Source organism: Mytilus edulis, chromosome 1, assembly GCF_963676685.1.
Source record: "Mytilus edulis chromosome 1, xbMytEdul2.2, whole genome shotgun sequence".
NCBI classification, from domain to species: Eukaryota; Metazoa; Mollusca; class Bivalvia; order Mytilida; family Mytilidae; genus Mytilus; species Mytilus edulis.
In genome coordinates this window covers 19,538,753-19,560,899 of record NC_092344.1, presented here as the reverse complement: position 1 = coordinate 19,560,899, position 22,147 = coordinate 19,538,753, and the positions used below count along the sequence as shown (strand labels likewise).

The window sequence follows — 22,147 nt, the reverse complement described above, 5'->3', positions numbered from 1 at the left end:
CATAGAATAAAAATAAGTATTGATTATATATGATCATATATGTATATCACAGAATGCTTTCCACTAATACTACTTCTTAAAGTCAGTACTGGCATCTTATACCAATAGAATATCTACAAAATATTTCAGTCATCAATGTTTGTTAAATTTTATTATGACCAAGTAATGGAAATGAAGTAATAAAGAAAAAAAAAAGAAAAAAACCATGACTTTATCAATTTCAGAGACTACACTCCCAGTATAAATCATGCTCATAGTATTTTTAAATAAATGGGAGTTAATTTTTTTTTTTAATCATGTTTGTAATTCAAATAAACTTTGAAGAAAAACAAGAATGTGTCCATAGTACACGAATGCCCCACTCCCACTATCATTTTCTATGTTCAGTGGACCGTGAAATTGGGGTCAAAACTTTAATTTGGAATTAAAATTAGAAAGATCATATCATAGGGAACATGTGTACTAAGTTTCAAGTTGATGTAACTTTAACTTCATCAAAAACTACCTTGACCAAAAACTTTAACCTGAACTTCGCACTATCATTTTCTATGTTCAGTGGACCATGAAATTAGGGTCAAAACTATAATTTGGCATTAAAATTAGAAAGATCATATCATGGGGAACAAGTGTACTAAGTTTCAAGTTGATTGGACTTGACTTCAACTTCTTCAAAAACTACCTTGACCAAAAACTTTAACCTGAAGCGGACGGACGAACGGAGGCACAGACCAGAAAACATAATGCCCCTCTACTATCGTAGGTGGGGCATAAAAATCGATTTTTTTCCCCCATAGTTTTCACATATATATTGTATCATCATCTCATACTAAAGTTACCTCGATAGATGGAACTATAATTTGAGTGAAAAAGAAAATTATCAATGATAAAGTCTTGTAAAATTGCATGCATATAAAAAAAATAATGAATTAAAAATATTATGCTAATTTTTCTTATAGAAATATCAGTAGAAATTATGATTGTTTAAAATTTGTTTATAGGTAGAAAACATTAAATGTTCAATTCAGAATAATTTGGTTCACAATCAATTTAAATTATAGTAGAAATATTTTTGTTATTATAAATACATATAGTATCATACAAATATAAACCAAAAATATCATATTTTTCAAGAAGTTTGACACAAATGATGGACAGGATGTCAAAATATACAATAAAATATCATTTTCACAGATCATCACATAGAGGAACACAGAAGTTATACACAGTCAACATAACCATTAAAGCTGAAAATACAAATCAAACTATGACTTGTCTTCTCCAGCTGCCACCACTCTCTTAGCAAAGTCCAAAACTTTTTTGGTACGTTTTTCCCAAACATTGAAGTTATCTAAGAATTTTGAGAAAGGTTCTGGTTTGGCGGTCAGATCTTCCATTGTGATCTGTTTGTCGTAAACAGGATTGTCTCGTAGCCATTGTGACAGCTGAATCTGGAACTCATCAGCCTCTTTATTCTGATTCAGGGACTGTAGTGTGTTGATCAGGTGATCATAACAAACATGGACCCACTTCAGGTATACACCAGATGAATCTAAAATGGCAAAGTTAATCATTCATCAATTTATGCATCAGTAAATAGAACTATCTTTATTTTTTGGCCTAATCACAATGAATTTAATACCTTTATAAATAGAAAGCTCTGAAAATTGTTACATTAAAATTTCAAAGGTTTAGAGGTGACATGATAGAGACCTACAAGGAAACAACAGAAGTATAATACCAAACTGAAAGAGTAGCAGAAAACTTATTTATGCATCACACAAAGATCCCAACAATAGGAAACTCAATGAAATTGGTAAAAAATTGAACCAGACTTGATATTAAGAAAAATTACTTCACAAACTGAGTGGCAGAAGTTTGGAATAGACTACATGATAGAGTTGTGACAGTAAAGAAAGTAAATACTTTTGATCCTAGTCCAGACAAACTCTTAAAAAAAACACCCAGTGCTATGAACGTAAGTTACCACTGACTACACAAGATAAGCACAAGTGTAATTAGTGAAGATGAAATTGAAACAAATATTGAGGAGCAAAATGAACTCCTGCATTTGGAAAAGTTATTGTTCTGTGTATATTTTGTTTTATAATCACTTTATATGTGAAAAGATTGTTCATTTGTATCTAGTACACTTAAACTCCAAATTTGGTCTCACGTTATTTTTTTTTTTTAAAGTAATTGAGTATTTCAAACTATATGTTTGATAAACCTCAACTAAATCTAGACTTTTACATAAAAACAAACTAACAGGGATGCATGTTATAACATGCTTAAAATACTGCTGGGTACATTACTTACCAACATGTGTAACAACATGACTGAACAAATTAACAGCTTCCTTTGGTTTATTGAAGATTTTGTGTAATGTTGCTAGTGTAGCCATTGCCAAGAGGAGATAATTGCTGTTCTCTGGTTGACAAAGCTTCATGTAGATGATAGCTCTATGTAATAGTTCATCAGCCTCTTCTACCCTGTTGGTAAAAAAACAACAACATTTAGTTGCATTGATGTTCCTTATGTCTTATATCTTTTGTATCAAAATTATCTCATAGAATACAAACATTCCCAATTATAAAGAAAAATAGGGGAAACTATTTGCACTTTAGAACATGAAATGGATTATAAACTTTATAGAAAGAAATATTAATTATAACAAAGTTTAAGCATAAATCTCTTCATGATAAATATGTAAACTTGATTAGATTGGACTGTTTCTTTAAAAATTCCACTATTTTCATCTTTTGGCAAAATGTACAATAGTTTTCCAAGAGGATATGCCTTTAACAATATTGATAGGCCAAAAGACTTTTTCAAGTAGCAATTTTATTCAAGTTGATATTTAATTGAAACAAAATCAATCTCATGGTGCATGTCATTAACAAAACATGTGTCAATTTAAATTTAAGGAAAGATAAAAATGTACATACATGTCCATTTTTGATTTAATTTGACCCAGCAGCACACACATTCTAGCTGTACATAAACTAATTTCTGAGTAATGGATAGCCACAATTTCTAAAGCATCAATGGCCTGTGTTTCTGCTAGTCGTAATGTTGAATTCTGTAGGTCTTTAGAAGAATGAAGAGCTTTCCATTGTAATGCTGAAGCTATAAATATAATACAATAATGTTTTAAACTCTTTTGAAACAACATATATCATAATATAAATTTATAAGAAGATGTGGTATGAGTGCCAATGAGATAACTCTCCATCCAAGTCACAATTTATAAAAGTAAACCATCATGATCAAAGTACGGTTTTCAACACAGAGCCTATGCTCACACAGATCAGCAAGATATCAAGGGCCCCAAAATGACTAGTGTAAAACCATTCACAAGGTCCTATTTCCAGAAGCATCTTGAAAATATCTTTTCATTAACAGGTAGCAGTTTGATTGATTAATTTCAGCTTAACCCCCAGATCCATTGGCAAATATTTCATGCATATTCAGGACGACAGAAGCAGTAGATCTGTTTAAGTAAGTACATTGCATGATGACATTTCTAGTCTTTCTTCTACCATTTTCTACAAATTTCACCATGCTGACCTATTTGTGGGATGAAACAATCACTATAAACTCTACTACAACCAAATTTTCTTTACAACAGATATTTCATGTTATAATGTAACTGTGATATCAAAACAGTCAAATTGAAATGACAGTATATTGATTTGAATAAGCAGTCACTGCCCAATTAATTGGTTTGTTACTTTGATAATGTGTTTTGGTAGAGTTTTATTTATTTTTATGTCATCTTTAATTCCATTTTAATAACAATTTATGTTGGGTTATTCTATATATTAAGTTTTGGCGAAACACCAGACATAGTCATATACCGGTAGAATTCACTCAGAGATTCACATAGCTAAATCTTTTACATTGATAATTTGCATTATTTACCTGATGTGTGTAAAAAGAGGTGTAACATTGGATGTTTGTCTGGCAGTAGACCTCTCGCCATCCTCAGAGCTTCTGTAGCATGGTAATGGTAATCCATGTTGTCAAACTTCTGTACTACAAGTAATGCTTTAGCTAGTGATCTGTGGGCTAGAGCAAGCTGGATTGTCTCACAACCATAGACTATCTTTGCTGTGTCCAATGTATGCTACAAAACAAATAAATTTGAATCATTTTACAATCTGCTTTCTCTCAGACTTATGTACATACTTGTTGGTAAGAATGGTAAGGAACACATTTAGTACATGCACAGTCTTACAGATACATTTCTCTGTTCAATATTTTCTTTGTTATACTTTATTTGTTTGAAATTTTTCCAAAGTAATGTAAAATATATTCAAAAAGCCTCTTCATAACTAATATTTTAATTATTGACAACAAATGTTTGTTTATGTAAAAATGTAAGGATTTTCATTTAAAGAACTATTGCCATTACAACATTTTTGCCATAGTGCAAGTTTTAGGGTATAAATATTTCTGCAATTAACATTATTTCACTTACCTTAGCCACATCTACACCTGGTTGGTCTTGTTTAAATTCACTTGAGAAATGACAAAAGTGAAGTAAGGCTTTGATGTACAGTGGATGTCTACAGCCAAAGTGTTCCCTGTAAAGATATACTAGAAATTAAAAATCAAATAAACAAATTTTAAGATATGATAGACATGTCTTTAATATATAATGCAAAAACTATAATTTTAATAATGATGTTTTGATTTTACTTCAGGGTAAGTTCATAATATATAAAATTAGACAAACAAGAAATTTTACACCACAAAACATTTTCTGCCAAATTTTTGTTGGTTATACATTTTGTACCATATGTTACTTAATTTTTTAACAGTTTCTCTAAAATTAAGTGTGCTACCAATGTAAAATGTCCACTAAATCATGGACTGCCATAAATACATTTTTTTTAGATCTATATAAAGTACTTAACATATTTCAACAGTTTAAAATATTTCCATTAAAGTGTAATATACTTTTTTAGCGTTTAAACTTTAATTTCACTTGAAACTATAATTCAAGTGACTTAAATTATTTCTTAAACAGAAAGTATTTACATTCATTTACTTAAATATTTCAGCAAAACTTAGATATTGACTTACTTTGCCTGTTGCACTGCTTCCACAGCTAGAGTTTCTGCACGTTTAATGCTCCATTTGGCAGAGTAAACCATAACAGCTTGACACAATGCATGGACAATGTTGGCTGGATCCTCAGTTTTCACTTCCTAGATAATGAATGTAATAGAATCTTATTGTTAAATATACTTTTTTTTTGTTAGTCTATATTCAAATATATTAATTGTGAGGCACAAAATGTATTTCTTTCACTTTTGGGTTACAGCTTTTGTGAATGGAATCTACTTTATTAAACATTTTTCAAATTTTCAATTTTCTTATTTAATCAAATGATCCAATGTAAAGTTCTGTTTCTTCTATTCAGTATCATGCGAAAATACATGGAGCCATTGATGACGTTTTTTGTATATTCTTGTCTAACGTATTGATTATGCATCTGGTCAAATAGTCTTACAGAATCTAGTGCATAGGTTTTTATATTAAGTGATGTTCCCTCAATGACGGAGCAATCATGCACAGTTATATATATTATTAAAGAAAATGGGACAAAAATATATGTATTGCATAGAGAATAATACATGGCAAAATCCGTATCATATGTCGTATCATCCCGAGACATCAATATCAGCCCAAGGGCCTTTAGGCCCGAGGGATGATATTGGTCGAGGGTGATACGGCATGTGATACGGATTTTGCCATGTATTATACGCTTTATCATATATTTCAACAGAAGAGTATTATATTTTATGAACTGTTTTCTGATCCATAGCACTGGGTTACCATCAGTCCTGCTTTTGTCTTGTTTCAAAGCCTTAAAATAACTGCTCAGTTAATTATACGAAGCACCTGGGTTACCTAACAATCTGTTGTTTTAAAAATATTTTGTTTATTATTGTATTTATTTGAGTGTTTTGTATTTTTTATGGTTGCACTTAGTGTGCCCAAAAATATGTTGTGAAAACTTGATGTTCGTGACGTCACATACAATATGAAAACTTGACGTTCGTGACGTTACATACAAAACAATGACGTCATTAAAAAAAATATTTTGAGGAAATTTTTTCTTAAGCCAAAAAAAACAACAAAAAAACTGACTTCATGTAAAAAAAAAAAAAAGGTATGCGATACGGGTTTTACCATGCGATACGGGGTATGCGATACGGGTTTAGCTATGCGATACGGGGTATGCGATACAGGGTAGGGATACAGACTGGAAAAACGAACCTTTATTACATATACAAAATAGCTGTATTTTGTACTAAATATATGATAAATACATATATCATCTATTATAGATATTATATACCTCTTATATATATAAATATACTTAATACACCTGGTCAAATGGGAGCTGGTGTCTAAACTAGCACATGCAATGCAATAATGAATACAATGTAAACTCAAAGAAAAGCAGGTAAAAATTGGACCAAAAAAATCAATATGGCAATTAACAAGTTATAAAATGTGCCAACTTTTTAACTTAAAATAATTATTTTTGAAATCATATATATATTGTGTTTTTTTTAATTTAAATGTGTTGTATCCAAAACAAAAGTTGTAGGCAGAACCATATTCAACTATATATAATATCATGCAAAAGTAAAAATAAAAATAACAAAACTGCTGGATATCCATCTATGTTACCTCTTCACTGAATTCCTAAGTGATTATAAAATAAAACAGAAGTGAAAGTGAACTATTTTATAGAATGATTCCCAAGAAATTTTCTGATTTCTATCACAGTAATTATTTGAGTTATCTCCCCTTTCCTGTTTTAAAAAAAAAATCTTTTTTACAGTAACATTTTCTATCTTTACACAAACTTGATAAGATTTTAACCTATGAGATAAACTGTCATTATACTATTTCCTTACTTTGTAAAATATTTTCTTACATATTAAATTATATATACCTTCATTGCCTTTTGTATGTAACCAAATGAAGCGTTTGCTGAGCCATATTCCAACATTAAAGTGCTCAACTCAATAAAGTATTCTCCTTTATCAACTAGATCCTGACCAAATGACATCATATCAATTTTCCACATTAATTCATTGGATAAATTGTAGGCCATCTGAACTCCCTGAAAATCATAGTTCATATTGCGGAAATGCATCAGTTTAACTAAACCTTTATATTTTGCCATCCATGTGTCCATGTTTTGTGATTTGTTAAGAACCATCAACAGTACTGTCATAATGACCTCAGCCTGAGTAAAATAACCATACTCAGCTACAAAATCTATCAGATTAAATCCTAACTTCACAGCTTGTTCCATGTTTACTCCTCCCTTGGTTGGCTCCATGTTATTCATAATAGAAGCAAAGGAACTAACAACATCTACCATTAAATTCACATCAGAAAGTTCTAAATTTTTTAAATATTTAAAGTAATAATGGTAATTGTCCTTATCAAAGAGAACTTCATGAACAACATCACACATACACAGTTCAAAACCTTCAGGAAGAAGTTTTCTCCTAGCCATTACTGTAACAAGTTCTAATTTTCTCATTTTTTCTAAGGTTTTGGTTTCTGCGGCAAGCTGTTCTTTATCTTCTAAAGCAGATGACTCCTGCAGCCTTTTGAAATGATCTTCTGGTACCTGTAAAATATTTATTATTTTGTTAATTGTATACATAGCTATTGCTAAAGATATGTTTAAACCCGCTGCATTTTTTTGCACCTGTCCTAAGTCAGGAACCTTATGTTTAATAGTTGTTGTTTTGATGCGGTTCTTAAAAGTGTTCCTCGTTTCTCACTTTTTATATAGATTAGACCTTTTGTTTCCTGTTCATTTTTTGGGCCTTTAATATCTTGCTGTTCAGTAAGAGTCAAAGCTCTGTATTGAAGACCTTTAATGGTCTTCTTTTGCAAAGTGTGACTTGGATGGAGACTTTTCTCATTGGCACTCATACCACATCTTTATATATCTACAAAAATGTATGTACAAAGATTTCCGATATATTTATGGTCAACGAAAGACCTTTCTGTATCTCTATCAAAATTAAGATTTTTTATTTCAAATTGTGATCCATCAAAGCTGGATAAGAATAAACTATCACCTTAATTACTGCCTTTCAAGAAAGGAGAAACAAAATCTTAGTTTTAATGAGAGATTCCCACTTGTAATGTATCATGCATGTAACTGTACTGTTACAAATGTAATAACATCTTACCTGTATTAAGGATCTAAAGTTATCTGGTGTGGTGACCCATTGTTGGAAGAATCCTTTCACTAGAGTCATGGAGTCCATCTGATCACTACTCCATGGAATCATTTTATCCTCTCTCTCTGGTACTACATCTCGTACTCCTTTCTCTGCTTTATAGTCTTCTTTGGCAGCCATGACAGTCCCTTTGTGTCTCTCACTTTCTAAATTCAAGACATTTTGTGGAATGCTCTTTCTTGGTTCCTTGTCATGAATCATTGGTAATGGTTCGTAATGTGGTAGTTTCATAGAAGAGGCGTCTGATCCACTGAAACGTGAGTTCTGGGATGTTGGTCTATGTATGACTGTGTTATCAAGGAATTCAACCATAGCTTTACATCTTTTCTTTACCTCTGGACCCCCTTCAGGGTTCAGTAATGCTTCTCTGAAGCTCTGATACCAATCTTGAATGTGAGTTTTTGATGGAAGTAAATCAACTAGTCTTCGAGCTTTATCTGAGGGTGTTGTGCCCATGTCAATTTTTCTTTGGTCATCTTCATTAATGACACCACAATCTTTGAGGTAGTTAAGAATGTACTCGACCCTCAGCTCCTGGACTATGGCGATCCTGTTGATCCTAAGCCTCATAATGTTCTGCCTATCTTTTCCTGACATGACTACTGGTTCCTCTACTTTAGGCCTAAAATATAATGAATTGTATAATTTATTCAGCAAAATTGGAAACAAATTATTTCTGGAGGCAAGTATAATAATTTACTGAAACAATGCTGTTCATAACAACCATTTTCCACATTTTCAAAGTGACCTTATTTTTATATTTTTGTCATAATGTGCATATAAAGAAACCATTTAGTAACAATATTTCAAGTAGTTTTAAATATCCCATTTTCACAGATGTTTTTTTCTGTTCAATGTTACGTCACATTTGTATTATTTTCAAGGAAGTAATTATATTGCAATAATGCCTTAATATGTATTTGTATTCACAAAAAATTATGTATTCATATTATATGAAAATGTGACTTGTGCCTGTCTTACTTTCAAATATGCCATTCCTATATATATATACATACTGTATATTTATGAGAAAAAAGTTGAAAAAAAAATCCACAAAAATTATAAAAAGGATATCTTATCAGGTGTTAATATGGTTTCACTTTTCTTTGGTCTAAAAGTTAGAAACACAATGTATGTGTACAATAAAAGTAATTAAACTGAAGCTACAATTAAATTCAGTGCAAACTTGGACCATGTGTTCATTTTAAAATATATGCTTACATCACCATTAGTGAGAAAAAAGTGGCACATATCTTTGCAAGCCAAAGTTAATTGATCAGTTTGAATTTAGGAAGGAACCATATTATATTCACTTCCAAACAAAAGAATTTATCTGACAATGTTTAGTCTGACAGGAGACATTTCAATAAAGCCAACTTTATTCAGCATTAATATTTTTATTGGTCATAACAAGCTTGTTACAACTCCTATACATTTTTTATGTTTTCTATTTGTTTTTTTATGATTTGCATATCTTCAAATACGATATATATAAATTCAAAGTGTAGTGAAAAAATCAGAAGAACCTTGCAATGATTCTGAATTTTAACTATAGTAAGTCAACCTTTTATCAAAGTAACTGTGAATTTGACCAATTGACAAAGTAAAGTAATTGAATTTAAAATTGATTAAAACCCCTAAAATGAGATTCAGATAGGGTAAACTCAGTCAAAAGAAAATGTTCATCCCTGTGATAATTATTAAAACGCAATGCATTTGATTTAAACCAGGGAGATTTGTGTCAAAATCACACCCAAAAAATGCAGTTCATGATCGACAGGTGAAAATATGGATAACAAATTTTAGAAATGATAAGGGAAATAAATAAGAAAAGAATAAAAGTTATTATAATTCATCAAAAATAAATTAAGAAAATCAGCTGGTGTGGTTTCACAAAAGATCTCAATACGGAACTCCCTGAACTAAATTTCTAACTACCAATTTGAGATAACTATTTTAGAATTTGAGGGATATTCTATATTGCATTGAGATGCTTTATGAATTTTAACTCTGAACTAAAAAAATGCACAGCAAACAAAATTTACCTCCTTTCTATGTGATATGATTAGTACTGTTAAAAAGCTAACCTGGAAAAAAGTTTGTTACCTGAATAAGTTAACATAGTATATATAACATTGACAACTACATTGTATTCTAACAATAAAAAACAGCTCCAGTGAATTTTCAAAAATAATCTAGCTTATTCTTAAAATCAAACTTATTTAACAAAATAACATACTGGAAAGTAATTTGATGCTGTCATACATGTACATTTTTGTGTTTGTAAAATTGTACATGTATAATAATCATTTTCATGATTATTTATAGCATAACATTAATTCTGCTCCTTCATACAACTAGAAAATCATAAGAACTTTGGTGCAGGAAGACTGGCTCCAAGGCCTTTCCTGAACAGTTCCATGGCAATTTAAAAAGTTACAGTTGATTCTGAAACTATCGACAATTGTCGTTATGAAAAATAAATAGGATGGAACATTATGAGGTAAGTTTGTGTTAATATTATTTATTATCTTACAAATATATTACAAAGATTTTGAAATACTCAGATGACAAACAAATTTCAAATTGTTCTTTATTTTTATTGTTACATCTTAGTGGAAGTTACAGAGATAAAAATGTGTTTACCACCTTGTTAAGTTACAAAAGGTGCTTTAAATGCTAAATCACTTTTATCATTAAAATGATCTTTTTCAAAATTTAAAATGAAAAAAAGGTATTACATTATATCTTTTCCTCAAGTAGCTATAGGTTCATTTATACATGTATACATAATTTTAATAGTATGAATGTACAACTTTGAGTTATCCCCCTTGCTATATATATGTTTCTATCTAAAGGCCACAGACCACAATTAATTCCTCTATCAGTTCTTTATAACCTTTTGCATCATTAAAAAAATTGCACCATGCACTTTTGTCCAATTTTTTGTGTGTGTAATGTATTGTCCTAGTCCAAATATATATCCAAAATTCAGAAAGATTGAAGCAATCACTTTTACAAATTTAGCCAATACACATCCATACCCCTATTGACAAGTCAAGAGATGTTCCGAAAACTGTAAATATCACCTTTTTGCACTTGACCTAATCACTCATTCCATATCAAAATCAGTTAAAATACAACCTCCAAAAATTTATTTGACCTCTCTTCTTTCATTTCCACCCAAAAAGATTTAAGGAATGAGTGAGGAAAGGAAAGAAAAAAAATTAAGGAAAAATACACTCTAATTAAAAGGAACTATATTCGTGGACAACGAAAAGCGGGGTCATTAATTGTGGTCTTGGGCCTAAAGTTGGGAAGCAAGAAATCATTTTAATAAAAGTTGTCTCCATGTAGCAACAATAATGTTTATAACATGTACTATGACTATTTTGAAATGTTTTATAATTATCTTATACATGTAATGTTCTTAAGTGTACCGTCAAAGACATCGTCCATCATTTCTGTTATTCTTGATGTAAATTTAATGCCAGTCAATTATACTTATAGATCACTTTTATCCCTTGTACATGTAAGTATTCCTGTGTAAGTATTTTAAGAGACTGTATCAACTTGTGTGCAGGATTTATTTGGGTCTATAACAACATGAAACCTTTATTTCCTTAATTCAATGGTAATTATAATAAAAAGGCATGCCGTAATCATCTGATGAATGATATATGTATTTGACACCAGTTTCTCTAATTTTGGATTTACATTATACAATACAAAATATTAAAGGTGAAAAATGCCTTTTTCATGGGATCCTATTCATTATCATGAAACTAAATTATGTCATTGATTTGTTTTCAAAATATTATTCCATTATTGGTTTTTAAAAATGAGAATGTCCTAGTGAAGCCAAAAATCTTGAACAAGTGCCTAGATTGCATCATACCAAAGATTTGAGAAGATCTTCATAAATGTACCAATGTTGAGTTTTTTTTAATGACTCAGATTTATTTAACAAAAAACAAAATGTCAGAATTTTGAAACAATGAAAACATAATTATAGCAATAATAAAGTTCACTAACCAAAACATGACTAAGATTAATTTAAAGGCAGTGTCTGCACGTACGAATAGTAAAATTGCTGTTCGTAGGCTATGCGTACCCAGATCTGGTTTTGTAATAAAATGGCATCGGATCGGGAATGAAATAGATATACAGAATTTGTTGCAATTAGTGAATAAATTGTTTAAAACTACACCAAAATTAGAGAGGAATTAAAGTTAAACTGATTAAATTTTTCCTGTATTCACAGTGGCAAAATATTCCAAATAAACTCGACAGGAAAAAAGATTTGTTTTAAATTTTTAGTTTTAAATCGAATTTGCCGCATTTCATTCATTAGTCAAGTTTATTTTTTTATGTCGAATACTTCAAGTTTTTCTATTGTAAACCGTTAATGATATAATGGATATGTCTACTTTTAGTACTTTTCAAATGGAATGTCCTTTCCACTTTAAACTTGGCGTGACTAAAGATGGGCAAAAATTGGTTTAATTTGACATTATTACTTGCTTCTTTAATTTTTATAAAGACATTCAAGCTTTAATTTTAGTAGTTTAAGATATTTTAAAATTTCAGTTTCTGTTTTACATTTAACTAAAAGATTATTTTTAAATCTCATATGGGTATTTTTCAAATTCAGTAAAATTTAATTCTTTATATTGGCATTTACATTTTATAAAAGTATTAATTTTTATCATGTTTTTCTTTTACAGGGACTGTGCAGTTTCATTTGCCATCAGTGTGCATTTAATTTGTAATGTTTATTATGTATTATTATCTAATCTAATCTAAATACAATTTGAAAATATAATTTTTCATACTCTTCACTTGTTTTACACGTGCAACCAGAAAGGCCGAGTAGTTCTGAATGTCGCGATCTGATGGCATTTATTATAAAACCGGATGTGGTTACGCATATCCAACGAATGGCAATCTGACTATTCATACCCCCATATGGGTACACGTAGACACTGCCTAATTTAAAACTCGATTACAAAATTATTTAACACAAAACGTCCTTCTATTCAAAGGGTGCAAATGGGAATGGGCGCGAACATGTTTTGGTGCAAACCGACCCGGATTCGCTTTTATGTGTATATATCTTCCACCCAGTACCATAAGGTACAAAATGTAGGTCTCCTTTCCTTTCCTAAGAAATATCATTAAACTACTGGTCTGTAATTAATTTGGAAGACTTAAATGAGAAATTGAAATAAACCTACCTTCCACGAATTAACAGACAAGTTGTCTATTGGCTTTACTTAGCTTTTCTACAATCCATGTTCAAAAATGCTTCCCTAGCAACGTGCATCTGACGATCTTGTTTACCCTCCATAGATTGATTTTTACCATTTACATATTTAATGAAATTGTTCAATTACTTACTGTTCTAAAATAAATGTGTTTCTTCTGATCATGTTGTCATTTCATAGTAAATTTCATGTAGTATTGACGAAATGAGGAGAGTTGCAGGTGTTTGTGTCTTACTCGCCTTTCGCAAGAAGTAGAATTACAAGCGAGCATTTCCGGTTGAAGAACGTAGTTGTGCAACGGCAACGCTCAAAATGATGCTCTTACGACACTGCGAGGTTTAATTACTTTTTTAGGTCAAAGGGTGGAGGGATTATTGTTCAATTATTTGCAAATATCTTTATGGCAGATGAAATTGACTTTAAACCTGTCCAATCTTAGTCTGATCTTACTCTATACGACCTGAATAGTGAATAATTTACTCATTATTTAGTGGATATCAGCTGTGTCCTCTTTTAGAAGCTGAAGGCATGCCCTTTTAGAACATTCACCCCAGAATTATCCCAAAGTCCAGAGACTGCAACTTGCTGGGTAACAAAATTGACTCTGTAATGACAGCATATCTCCTATACCAATGTATCTTTCCTTCGTCACAATTGACTAAAATTAAAATCACAAAACCCCAAGGGCAAAGGTAACTGATGTGTAGAAATCTTGTAACCTTGCATTGGTCTTCCTCTGATCAGTTCTGGAAATCTCTGAATTTGGTTACCAATCTCATTAACTGAACCGTTAACTACAGAGATGCAACTAATCGTCGGACCTAAGGGGCAGAATTTATGCAGGTCCGGCAAAACTCGTAGCTGTGCAGGAACTGATGGCCGGCAATATTTAAGTCCGCTTGGGTCCGCCAAAACTGAAATCCCCGTCGGCCCCGGCAGAGTATTTTGTTTATAAAATTGCGATCATCTTTAATAAAAGTAAATGTCCTGTTCCCCCGCATTTGCGAACTCTGGGAACCAGTATTTCCGCCCAGTAATAGTCTTTCGTACCTTGTCCATCTCGCCCCGAACAATTCTCCGTATTTCCGTCATGTTTTTTGTTTTAGAAATTCGCTCTCTAGGAAGGAGGTCTATTAAGCATAGTTGATAAGTTCAGGAAATATGTCATGGCCGATAAAATTTGTATTTGAGTGAAAATATGGGTCTGGCAAAACTTGGTACCCTGTAGGCCCCATTGTCTGACAGGAAAAAAAAAAACTGTTTGCATCTCTGGTTTATTAAACTAATTCAGTAACTTAAGATTTTTTTAGGTTTTGGCATTTATAAATAAATAAGAAAATGATAAGGATTTTGGAACATTTGACATTGGTTTTTAATCAACCTGTCATGCCTGTAGATAGATTATAATTTTACCAGGCAGAATTCTAGAAATTTGTCTACACATGTTTGTAGTTCTGTCTGAAATTGTTCCCAGCATGCCATTTTTTATTTATAAATGCCAAAACCAAATAAACACTGAAGTTACCGAATTCATTAATGGTTCAGATAATGAATTCGGAATCTTCGGAAACTGTTACTGAATTAATTAAGGTTACTGAATTTGGAGATTTCCAGAACTGTGATTATAAAACCTTGCCAAAGTGGGATGCATGCATTTGCAGTCATGTTCTATCCGACTTGAGACGTTTAAGCTAATTCCTCATGTAAAGAGATCAAGTATAAATCTCTCTTCACTTTAAAGTATCCTAATGCAACAATTCTTTCAGGGGTTCATAGATAAAATTGAGAATGGAAATGGAGAATGTGTCAAAGAGACAACAACCCGACCATAGAAAAAAACAACAGCAGAAGGTCATCAATAGGTCTTCAATGTAGCGAGATGCCTTGTTGTACGGCGAATATATCTCCAATGATATCCAACACGTCTTTTGTTTCATTGGAAGTTCAAATTTCCCATCTTTCATCCCAGGCATCCAACCATTATACAACACCCACTTTTTGTTATAATCTTGATAATTTCATCTTGATTATGCATGAAATAATTGCCACTGGACACCAAGCAACTATAAATTGATCTGTACCCAAATTGGATGAAGCTTAGCTTAAGGCATTAAGTAATTGTGCATGATGAGATGAGATTGAATCCAAATGTTTTCATGGTTTATTTATCTTTAATCAGGATAGATGTATGTAAACATGTTTTCTTTAAATATGATGCATAGTATGATACATTTTCTTAAATATTTGTTACAGAGATAAAAAATTATTTGTGTCTCTTTTTTTATGCAAGGCAACCCCATTGATATAAAGAGATATCTGAGAAATTGTGTAACATATTTTAAAATCAAATATTTATCGTCATGATCGTATTGCAATTGCTTAATTGGTGTTAAATATTTCAAGTTGTTCATTTTTTTTCCAGCGATTGTTCAAGCATGGGCACTGCATCAAAAGGCTGCTACATAAATCACCATGTCGCCCATATACAATAGTGGTACCTTCAGTGATAGGGGGGAAATCAACTGATAGAGAAAGAGTCATGGATATATTTTCACGCTTACTATTAGAGAGAATCATATGTATAAATGGACAGGTACGTATATTCTATGTTATATATGATATTAGAATTTTTCATCATCAGGAAAATTACTTTAGTACCCCTTTAATTCTACTCTAGGACATTTATTTAATTATATTAGCATTTACATGATATATAAAACCTTTAAATATTTGTGAAAATTAATCACAGAAAAGAAATTAAAATTCTTTTGAAGATATTTTAATTTCTGTTGTAATAAAACTTAAAAAAAAACACCTGTAGAATAGTCGAAATAAGATATTTAAGAAGGTTGTATATTTTACTTTTTTTTTAGAAATGTATGTGTGTGGGGTTAGGGGTCAGCTTTTGAACATGTTGAATGGGTCTATATTTCTATAATAAAGACTGTAAATTTTACCACTTATTTCTCTGTTTGCTAAGAATGAAATGTTTTTTTTTTATAAAGTTTCAAAATACTTTAGTATTTTTAACACTAAACACAAACCATTTACATGGGTCTTACATGTAGCTATATGAAAATGCTTCTTTAATAATATTAAAACATATACATATGATATATATTTATTTTTTACAGATCGATGATCAGATGTCCAGTATTGTGATAGCTCAGTTGCTCTATCTTCAGTCAGAAAGCTGGCGAGATCCTATAAATCTGTATATAAATAGTCCAGGTTAGTTTCACTTGCTTGAATTTTGACAGTAATGTAATTTGTAATCTCTTCATCAATATAGGAATTCAAGAAATAAATGTATTAAGCATTTTATTTAGCTTATTTGGCCATGTGGGTCATGTGAGTTATTGCCATAACTTGAGATCCAGATGTAAAGCAATTAAAACAATGCTCTCCTGAAACCTGTGATCTAAAGGGTATTTAATATAAAGGTTGTGTTTTTCCCCCACTAATCAGACATGAACACCACTTCTACAAATAGACCATTAGTCTAAATAGCTAATACATGTACATTGAAAATCATGATAGGTAGAAAAAATGATTATAGAAAAGGTTAAAATAAATATCAAACTGCTAGAAAATAATTCTAGATGATCAATTCTGGCTCCTAAGCCTCTTGATTTTGTAGGAATTCTATGATTTGTCTTGCAGATAACTTAAATCCTTGGTCCCATCTTATTTATTACATTTTATGTATAATCTTATGTATTTAAATTTCCCTTTCATGTATTATTATATAAACTAATATTGCTTGTGTGTTTTTCTCTACAAGGAGATTAATATGAATAATTTTGGTATGATCATATTATTATATAAAATAATCGATAACAATTTTTCAAAGTCTTTGTTGTATTGTGCATTTTGAAAAATATTTGTAATACATGTACACTGTCATATAATAATTTCTAAATATGTCCCTAGGTGGTGTGGTGACTGCAGGATTGGCTATATATGACACAATGCAATACATTGATACCCCTATTTCAACATGGTGCATAGGACAGGCCTGTAGTGCAGCATCATTATTACTTACTGCTGGTACAGAGGGAATGAGGCGTGCATTACCTAACTCTAGAATTATGATCCATCAGCCTAGCGGATCTGCAGGGGTAGGTCTAATTGTACATCAGTAATTAATAAATGTACAAGGTCAATTTTAAATCCGGTCCTTTCAATTACAAGTGAGACCACAATAGGCTATTTGCCAATTCCCGCTATTGATCCTGTAATTAAAGATCCCTTTTTTAGTTGTCTCCCTTGTGAGGGACATTAATTATTATTTACAATGGAGAGCTAGCAGAAACAGCAAATTTACCTGTGCGTAATGTGAGTAATCTTTAAGGTTTTCAAATCTTATAATTACATTAATTTGTTGTTAAGCTAAATACTTTTGATATCTGAAATTATTTTTCATGAAAAATTACCTGTAGTTAAACTGCCGATACATCACTTTGAATTCATCATGCTTTGCATTGCCAAAAGCCAAGTTTGTCCAGTATGGAACCAGTCTAAGATTGACAAAGGGAAGTAATTTGTTTAAAAAGTGTGTAATAACAGAATCAAATCGGTAATTGGCAAATGGACTATTAAAAATGAATTGATCACATTTTTCGATCAAACTGACTATTAATGGGCAAACCACAGAATAAACATGTTATGAAATGAAAATTATATTATAGTGGTTTTCTTTACACTATGTTCCTAATGTTGTAATTTTTTAAGGGAGAGAGATTTATTTAAGTTCTTCTTGTTTCTAAATCCCTGTATTTCTATTGTATGATTGTAATTTTTGCACTTTTGAAATAAAATATTATTGAAATTAAACTTAAAGATCCCACAAACATATTATTTAAAACATTAATATAAACAGTGGTGATTGACTTTTAGAGGATTATTATGAATATATAAATGTGAAGGAGTCAGCAGCCCCATTACAAAAATATATAGAAGAACATAATTGATTATCAATTAAGATGGTGGTAGATTCAGCAATTGTCTAGGCGAGTGATGTTTCATATTATGATATTTTATTGTTTGTTTTTTCAGGGTTCAGTAACTGATATTCAGATTAAAGCAGAAGAGATGCTGAAAATGAAGAGACAGGTTAATGACCTGTATGTAAGACATACCAAGAGACCACTCAGTGAAATAGGTAGGAATTGTTATATAGGCAGGTAGCAAAAGTCATGGTAATTGGAAAAATTGCTGATTTTTTTATTTTTGTTCTTTAACTTAAGTTTGCCTCAAGCCATCTTCGCTAGCCAAGGGTTACGATCCACTCCTGCTCTCTTCACCCTTGGCAGATTGAGCTAACATTTGTGATATCAATGTAGCGCCATCTATCGATAAATAAAGTCACGCCCATTCCGAATACATTATTCTTGACCAATGGTAGCACTTGAACTCTTCAATTTAGAGGTAAAAACACAGTAGCGTCTAGATTTTACACACTTGGTAAAGCCGGAAACGAAAATATGCGTCAACATTCATGCATTTGTGCATGAAACGTACACAGGGACTTCTATTAGTTGATTAAAAAACATTCAAGTTATCACTAAATATAGTCGTATGTTTATTGATGTAAAGACTTGTTGCACAATAAACACGTGGCAATTGTTTACAAACACTTTCTTCATCTACGCGTGATCATGGTATAGGCGCTTTTTGATTGGATGCAGCGAGTTTCTACCGCAACCAATAAAAATCCTTACCTTGTGTCTCAGAAATTTTATCTCAATCCGCCAAGGGTGAAGAGAGCGGGAGTGGATCGTAACCCTTGGCTAGCGAAGATGGCCTCAAGCAAATGTTATGAAACTTATACACAATGCTTATTACCACAAAACACAGATTAAGTTCAAATTTGGGTTGTGTCACTTTTATCGTTGTTGAGTTATGTCTCTTCATAATCTAATATGCTGCTGGCGCATCATCTGTGTACTATGGACACATTCCCCTTTTATTTTTCATGTTACTTCTTGATTTATCATACATACATTAAGCCCTAATTTCTCAATTGATATCATAATATTTTATTACAGTGACTTGATCAGTGGCGGATCCAGAGGGGGGGTTCCGGGGGTCTGCACCCCCCCTTTATTTTGGCCGATCAATGCATTTGAATCGGGACATATGTTTTGCACCCCCCCCTGCACCCCCCTTTGCCCTGGGCTAGCACCCCCCTTTCGAAAATTCCTGCATCCGCCACTGCTTGATTGTTTATAGTGTTCCTCTCCACTATTTGCAGTTCTTTCAAAATCTTGTTCAATTGCAATTATTTTGATAAAAACAAAAGGTTCAAATAGGAAGAAATTTTACCAAACAGCTGTAGAAATCAATTCAATATTCTTAGAAGTGCATTGAGAAACATAAAGCATAAACATACATGTATGCTTTGTTTACATAAGTACAAGTAATTTGTTTGTTTGCCTTCCATAAAAAAGTGCATGCAGGGCTCTTGTTGAGATTTCTCCCTTACTGTCTAGCCAATAGGTATGACAAGTAAATGGAGTCATTAAATCTATGAAAACAACCAATACATTATTATCATACTATATTGACTATTAAACGGGTATTGTATAATTTGTGTGTCATTGTTTTGTGTATTTTTTCTTTGCAGAAAATTTATTAGAAAGAGACAAGTATATGAGCCCAATAGAAGCTAAAGAATTTGGATTAATAGATGAAGTCATAGAAAAGCCTCCAGCAGAAAAATCATCAAATTCATGATATTACTTACAATATTTAAAATGTAAAGACACATAAAGAAAGTCATCTATTGTGATGTATATGCAATGGCATAAATATATAATGGACAAATCCATACAAAGAGTACATTTTAAAATGTTTGCTGTGCAGAAAATGAACCCATTTCACAGGAAACAAAAAAAAAAGAAAAAAAGATGAAGGATATATTTATTTTGAATTTATTGTTGATACAAATTGTTAAAATATCTTAAATTAAAATTTTTATTTCAAGCATTATTTATTTTGTTATTTTAATTTGTCATTAGATACCTTATTGTGAATCAGCTGCAAAGGGTAGTTGTATGTCCTTTTTATTCTGAGAAACTTAAATCATTCAGTATCTACATTTCAATGTGTTGGTAAACTCTGATTAAAACCATATCTTCATTTATTTTTGTTTACTGATATGTCATTTGAAGACAGTTATTATATAGTTATTTTTTTTACCACAGAAGTTTTTTTTCGCCCCTGCAGTGGTGGAGGCAGTTTTAAGTTTAACTCTTGTGCTTCTGTCCGTCTGTACATCCCACCTAACACAAATTAAGGTTGAATTTGTACTCTGAGTTATGTCCCTTTATAAATGGAAAAGTTGGCAAATTTAGAAAGTTTCCATATTCTAACTTTATTTTGCCTCCACCAAATGTTATGAATCTATACCCAATAATCTTACCACTAAACTTAGATGAAGGAGGAATTTAGTTTTACATCACTGTCACCGTTCCCAAATTATGTCCCTTTATAAATTTTGAATAATAACTAATTTGCTGTTCCTGATTTTTTGCCTCAACCAAATGTTATGAAACTTACATACACAATACTCACAACCACCAAACACATGTCAACTGCTAATTTGTGTTCAGTTGTAAAGACCTGTCCCTTTGTAAATGGAAAAATATGGCCCAGGGAAACATTCTTCATTTATTTTTAAATTGATCCAATAGAAAAATTAAACAGGTAGATTCTTACAAGAATCTTTACTCTTTTTGGAAGCATCGACAATCACCTGCATAATGAATTTTATTTAAAAGTGAATGTTTTATTAAAGACAACAGATTTCTGGAGTCTTGCCATTAAATTCTTAATTTGGCATCTCTAACAATGGAAACTTCATACTAAAAATAACAACACAAGTCTATTTTCCTCTTTTAGAGGATTATTTTCCTTTGGCTCCTTCTTTAATATATTAAGTTTTACCATATGTCAGTATGTATGTCACTACGTCCCAAAATTGGTTTCTGTTTTCAAAACTTTAGTTTGCCTCAACCAAAAATGTTATGAAACTTATATACAATGCTCATAATCACTATTCATAGATGGTTTGAATTTTGGATGCATCATATTTACTGTTCTATGTTATGCCTCTTTACAAATGTCTGTAACTTAATTTTGCTTCAAGTTAAGGTTATGAAATGTATACACAATGCTCATTACCACAAAAGTCAGATCAAGTCCAAATTTGGGAAGTGTTACTTTTACAGTTCTTGAGTTCTGTTGCTTTATAACATTATGCTAGCAGGGTCATCATCTGTGTCCCATGGACACATTCCCGATTTATTATAAACTCTTGCAGTAATTTCAAAGTTCTTTTAGTGTGCTATTTTGGTGTCTTTTTCATTTTGTATATAGTGTAAGGGATTTTTTGCAGATCTTGAGTTGAATCCTTTTCAATTTATTTACTGTTTGGTGAAACTTTGGTCTAATGTTGTCCCAGGTTGAGTGCTCACAAACATGTGTATCCCTGCCATTCTGTATGTGTTCATCCCAGCCCAGAATCTGTTATTGGGTTCTGTTCAGTGTTTCTGTTTTGAATGTTTATTTCTTGGTAGACTTTAC

At 31.4% G+C, this 22,147-nt stretch overlaps 2 protein-coding genes across 5 annotated transcripts; one reads left to right on the top strand and one right to left on the bottom strand.

Annotated features, from left to right (window-relative positions):
- Positions 1–1,066: 1,066 nt before the first annotated feature.
- On the bottom strand, positions 1,067–13,823 carry LOC139527073 (amyloid protein-binding protein 2-like). 4 transcript variants are annotated; one of them, XM_071322353.1, is made up of 11 exons: positions 13,692–13,798; positions 10,337–10,378; positions 8,241–8,913; positions 6,977–7,666; positions 6,709–6,723; positions 5,089–5,213; positions 4,481–4,586; positions 3,922–4,126; positions 2,946–3,126; positions 2,317–2,489; positions 1,067–1,549 (listed from the first exon to the last, which is right to left on the bottom strand). In XM_071322353.1, exons 3-11 carry the CDS (start codon positions 8,886–8,888, stop codon positions 1,263–1,265), a joined length of 2,430 nt encoding a protein of 809 aa, XP_071178454.1. In that variant the 5' UTR covers positions 8,889–8,913; positions 10,337–10,378; positions 13,692–13,798; the 3' UTR covers positions 1,067–1,262. The 4 variants fall into 4 exon arrangements, with proteins under 4 accessions (XP_071178454.1, XP_071178437.1, XP_071178462.1 ...); XM_071322336.1 differs by lacking the exon at positions 10,337–10,378 and having other exon boundaries at positions 13,692–13,823; XM_071322361.1 differs by lacking the exons at positions 10,337–10,378; positions 13,692–13,798 and adding an exon at positions 13,529–13,634.
- Positions 13,785–20,549, top strand: LOC139527183 (ATP-dependent Clp protease proteolytic subunit-like). The gene is made up of 6 exons (XM_071322496.1): positions 13,785–13,894; positions 15,981–16,151; positions 16,693–16,789; positions 17,492–17,679; positions 18,617–18,722; positions 20,187–20,549. Exons 1-6 carry the CDS (start codon positions 13,871–13,873, stop codon positions 20,294–20,296), a joined length of 696 nt encoding a protein of 231 aa, XP_071178597.1. The 5' UTR covers positions 13,785–13,870; the 3' UTR covers positions 20,297–20,549.
- The last annotated feature ends 1,598 nt before the right edge of the window (positions 20,550–22,147 follow it).

Excerpts from the sequence above, each read along its gene's own strand:
- LOC139527183 (XM_071322496.1), top strand. The coding sequence starts at position 13,871 with ATGATGCTCTTACGACACTGCGAG. Across the intron at positions 17,680-18,616 it reads AGCCTAGCGGATCTGCAGGG|GGTTCAGTAACTGATATTCA; the intron begins GTAGGTCTAATT and ends TTGTTTTTTCAG. Across the intron at positions 18,723-20,186 it reads GAGACCACTCAGTGAAATAG|AAAATTTATTAGAAAGAGAC; the intron begins GTAGGAATTGTT and ends TTTTCTTTGCAG.
- LOC139527073 (XM_071322336.1), bottom strand. The coding sequence starts at position 13,723 with ATGATCAGAAGAAACACATTTATTTTAGAACA. Across the intron at positions 2,490-2,945 it reads ATTAAATCAAAAATGGACAT|GGTAGAAGAGGCTGATGAAC; the intron begins GTATGTACATTT and ends TTTTACCAACAG. Across the intron at positions 1,550-2,316 it reads TCATGTTGTTACACATGTTG|ATTCATCTGGTGTATACCTG; the intron begins GTAAGTAATGTA and ends TTGCCATTTTAG.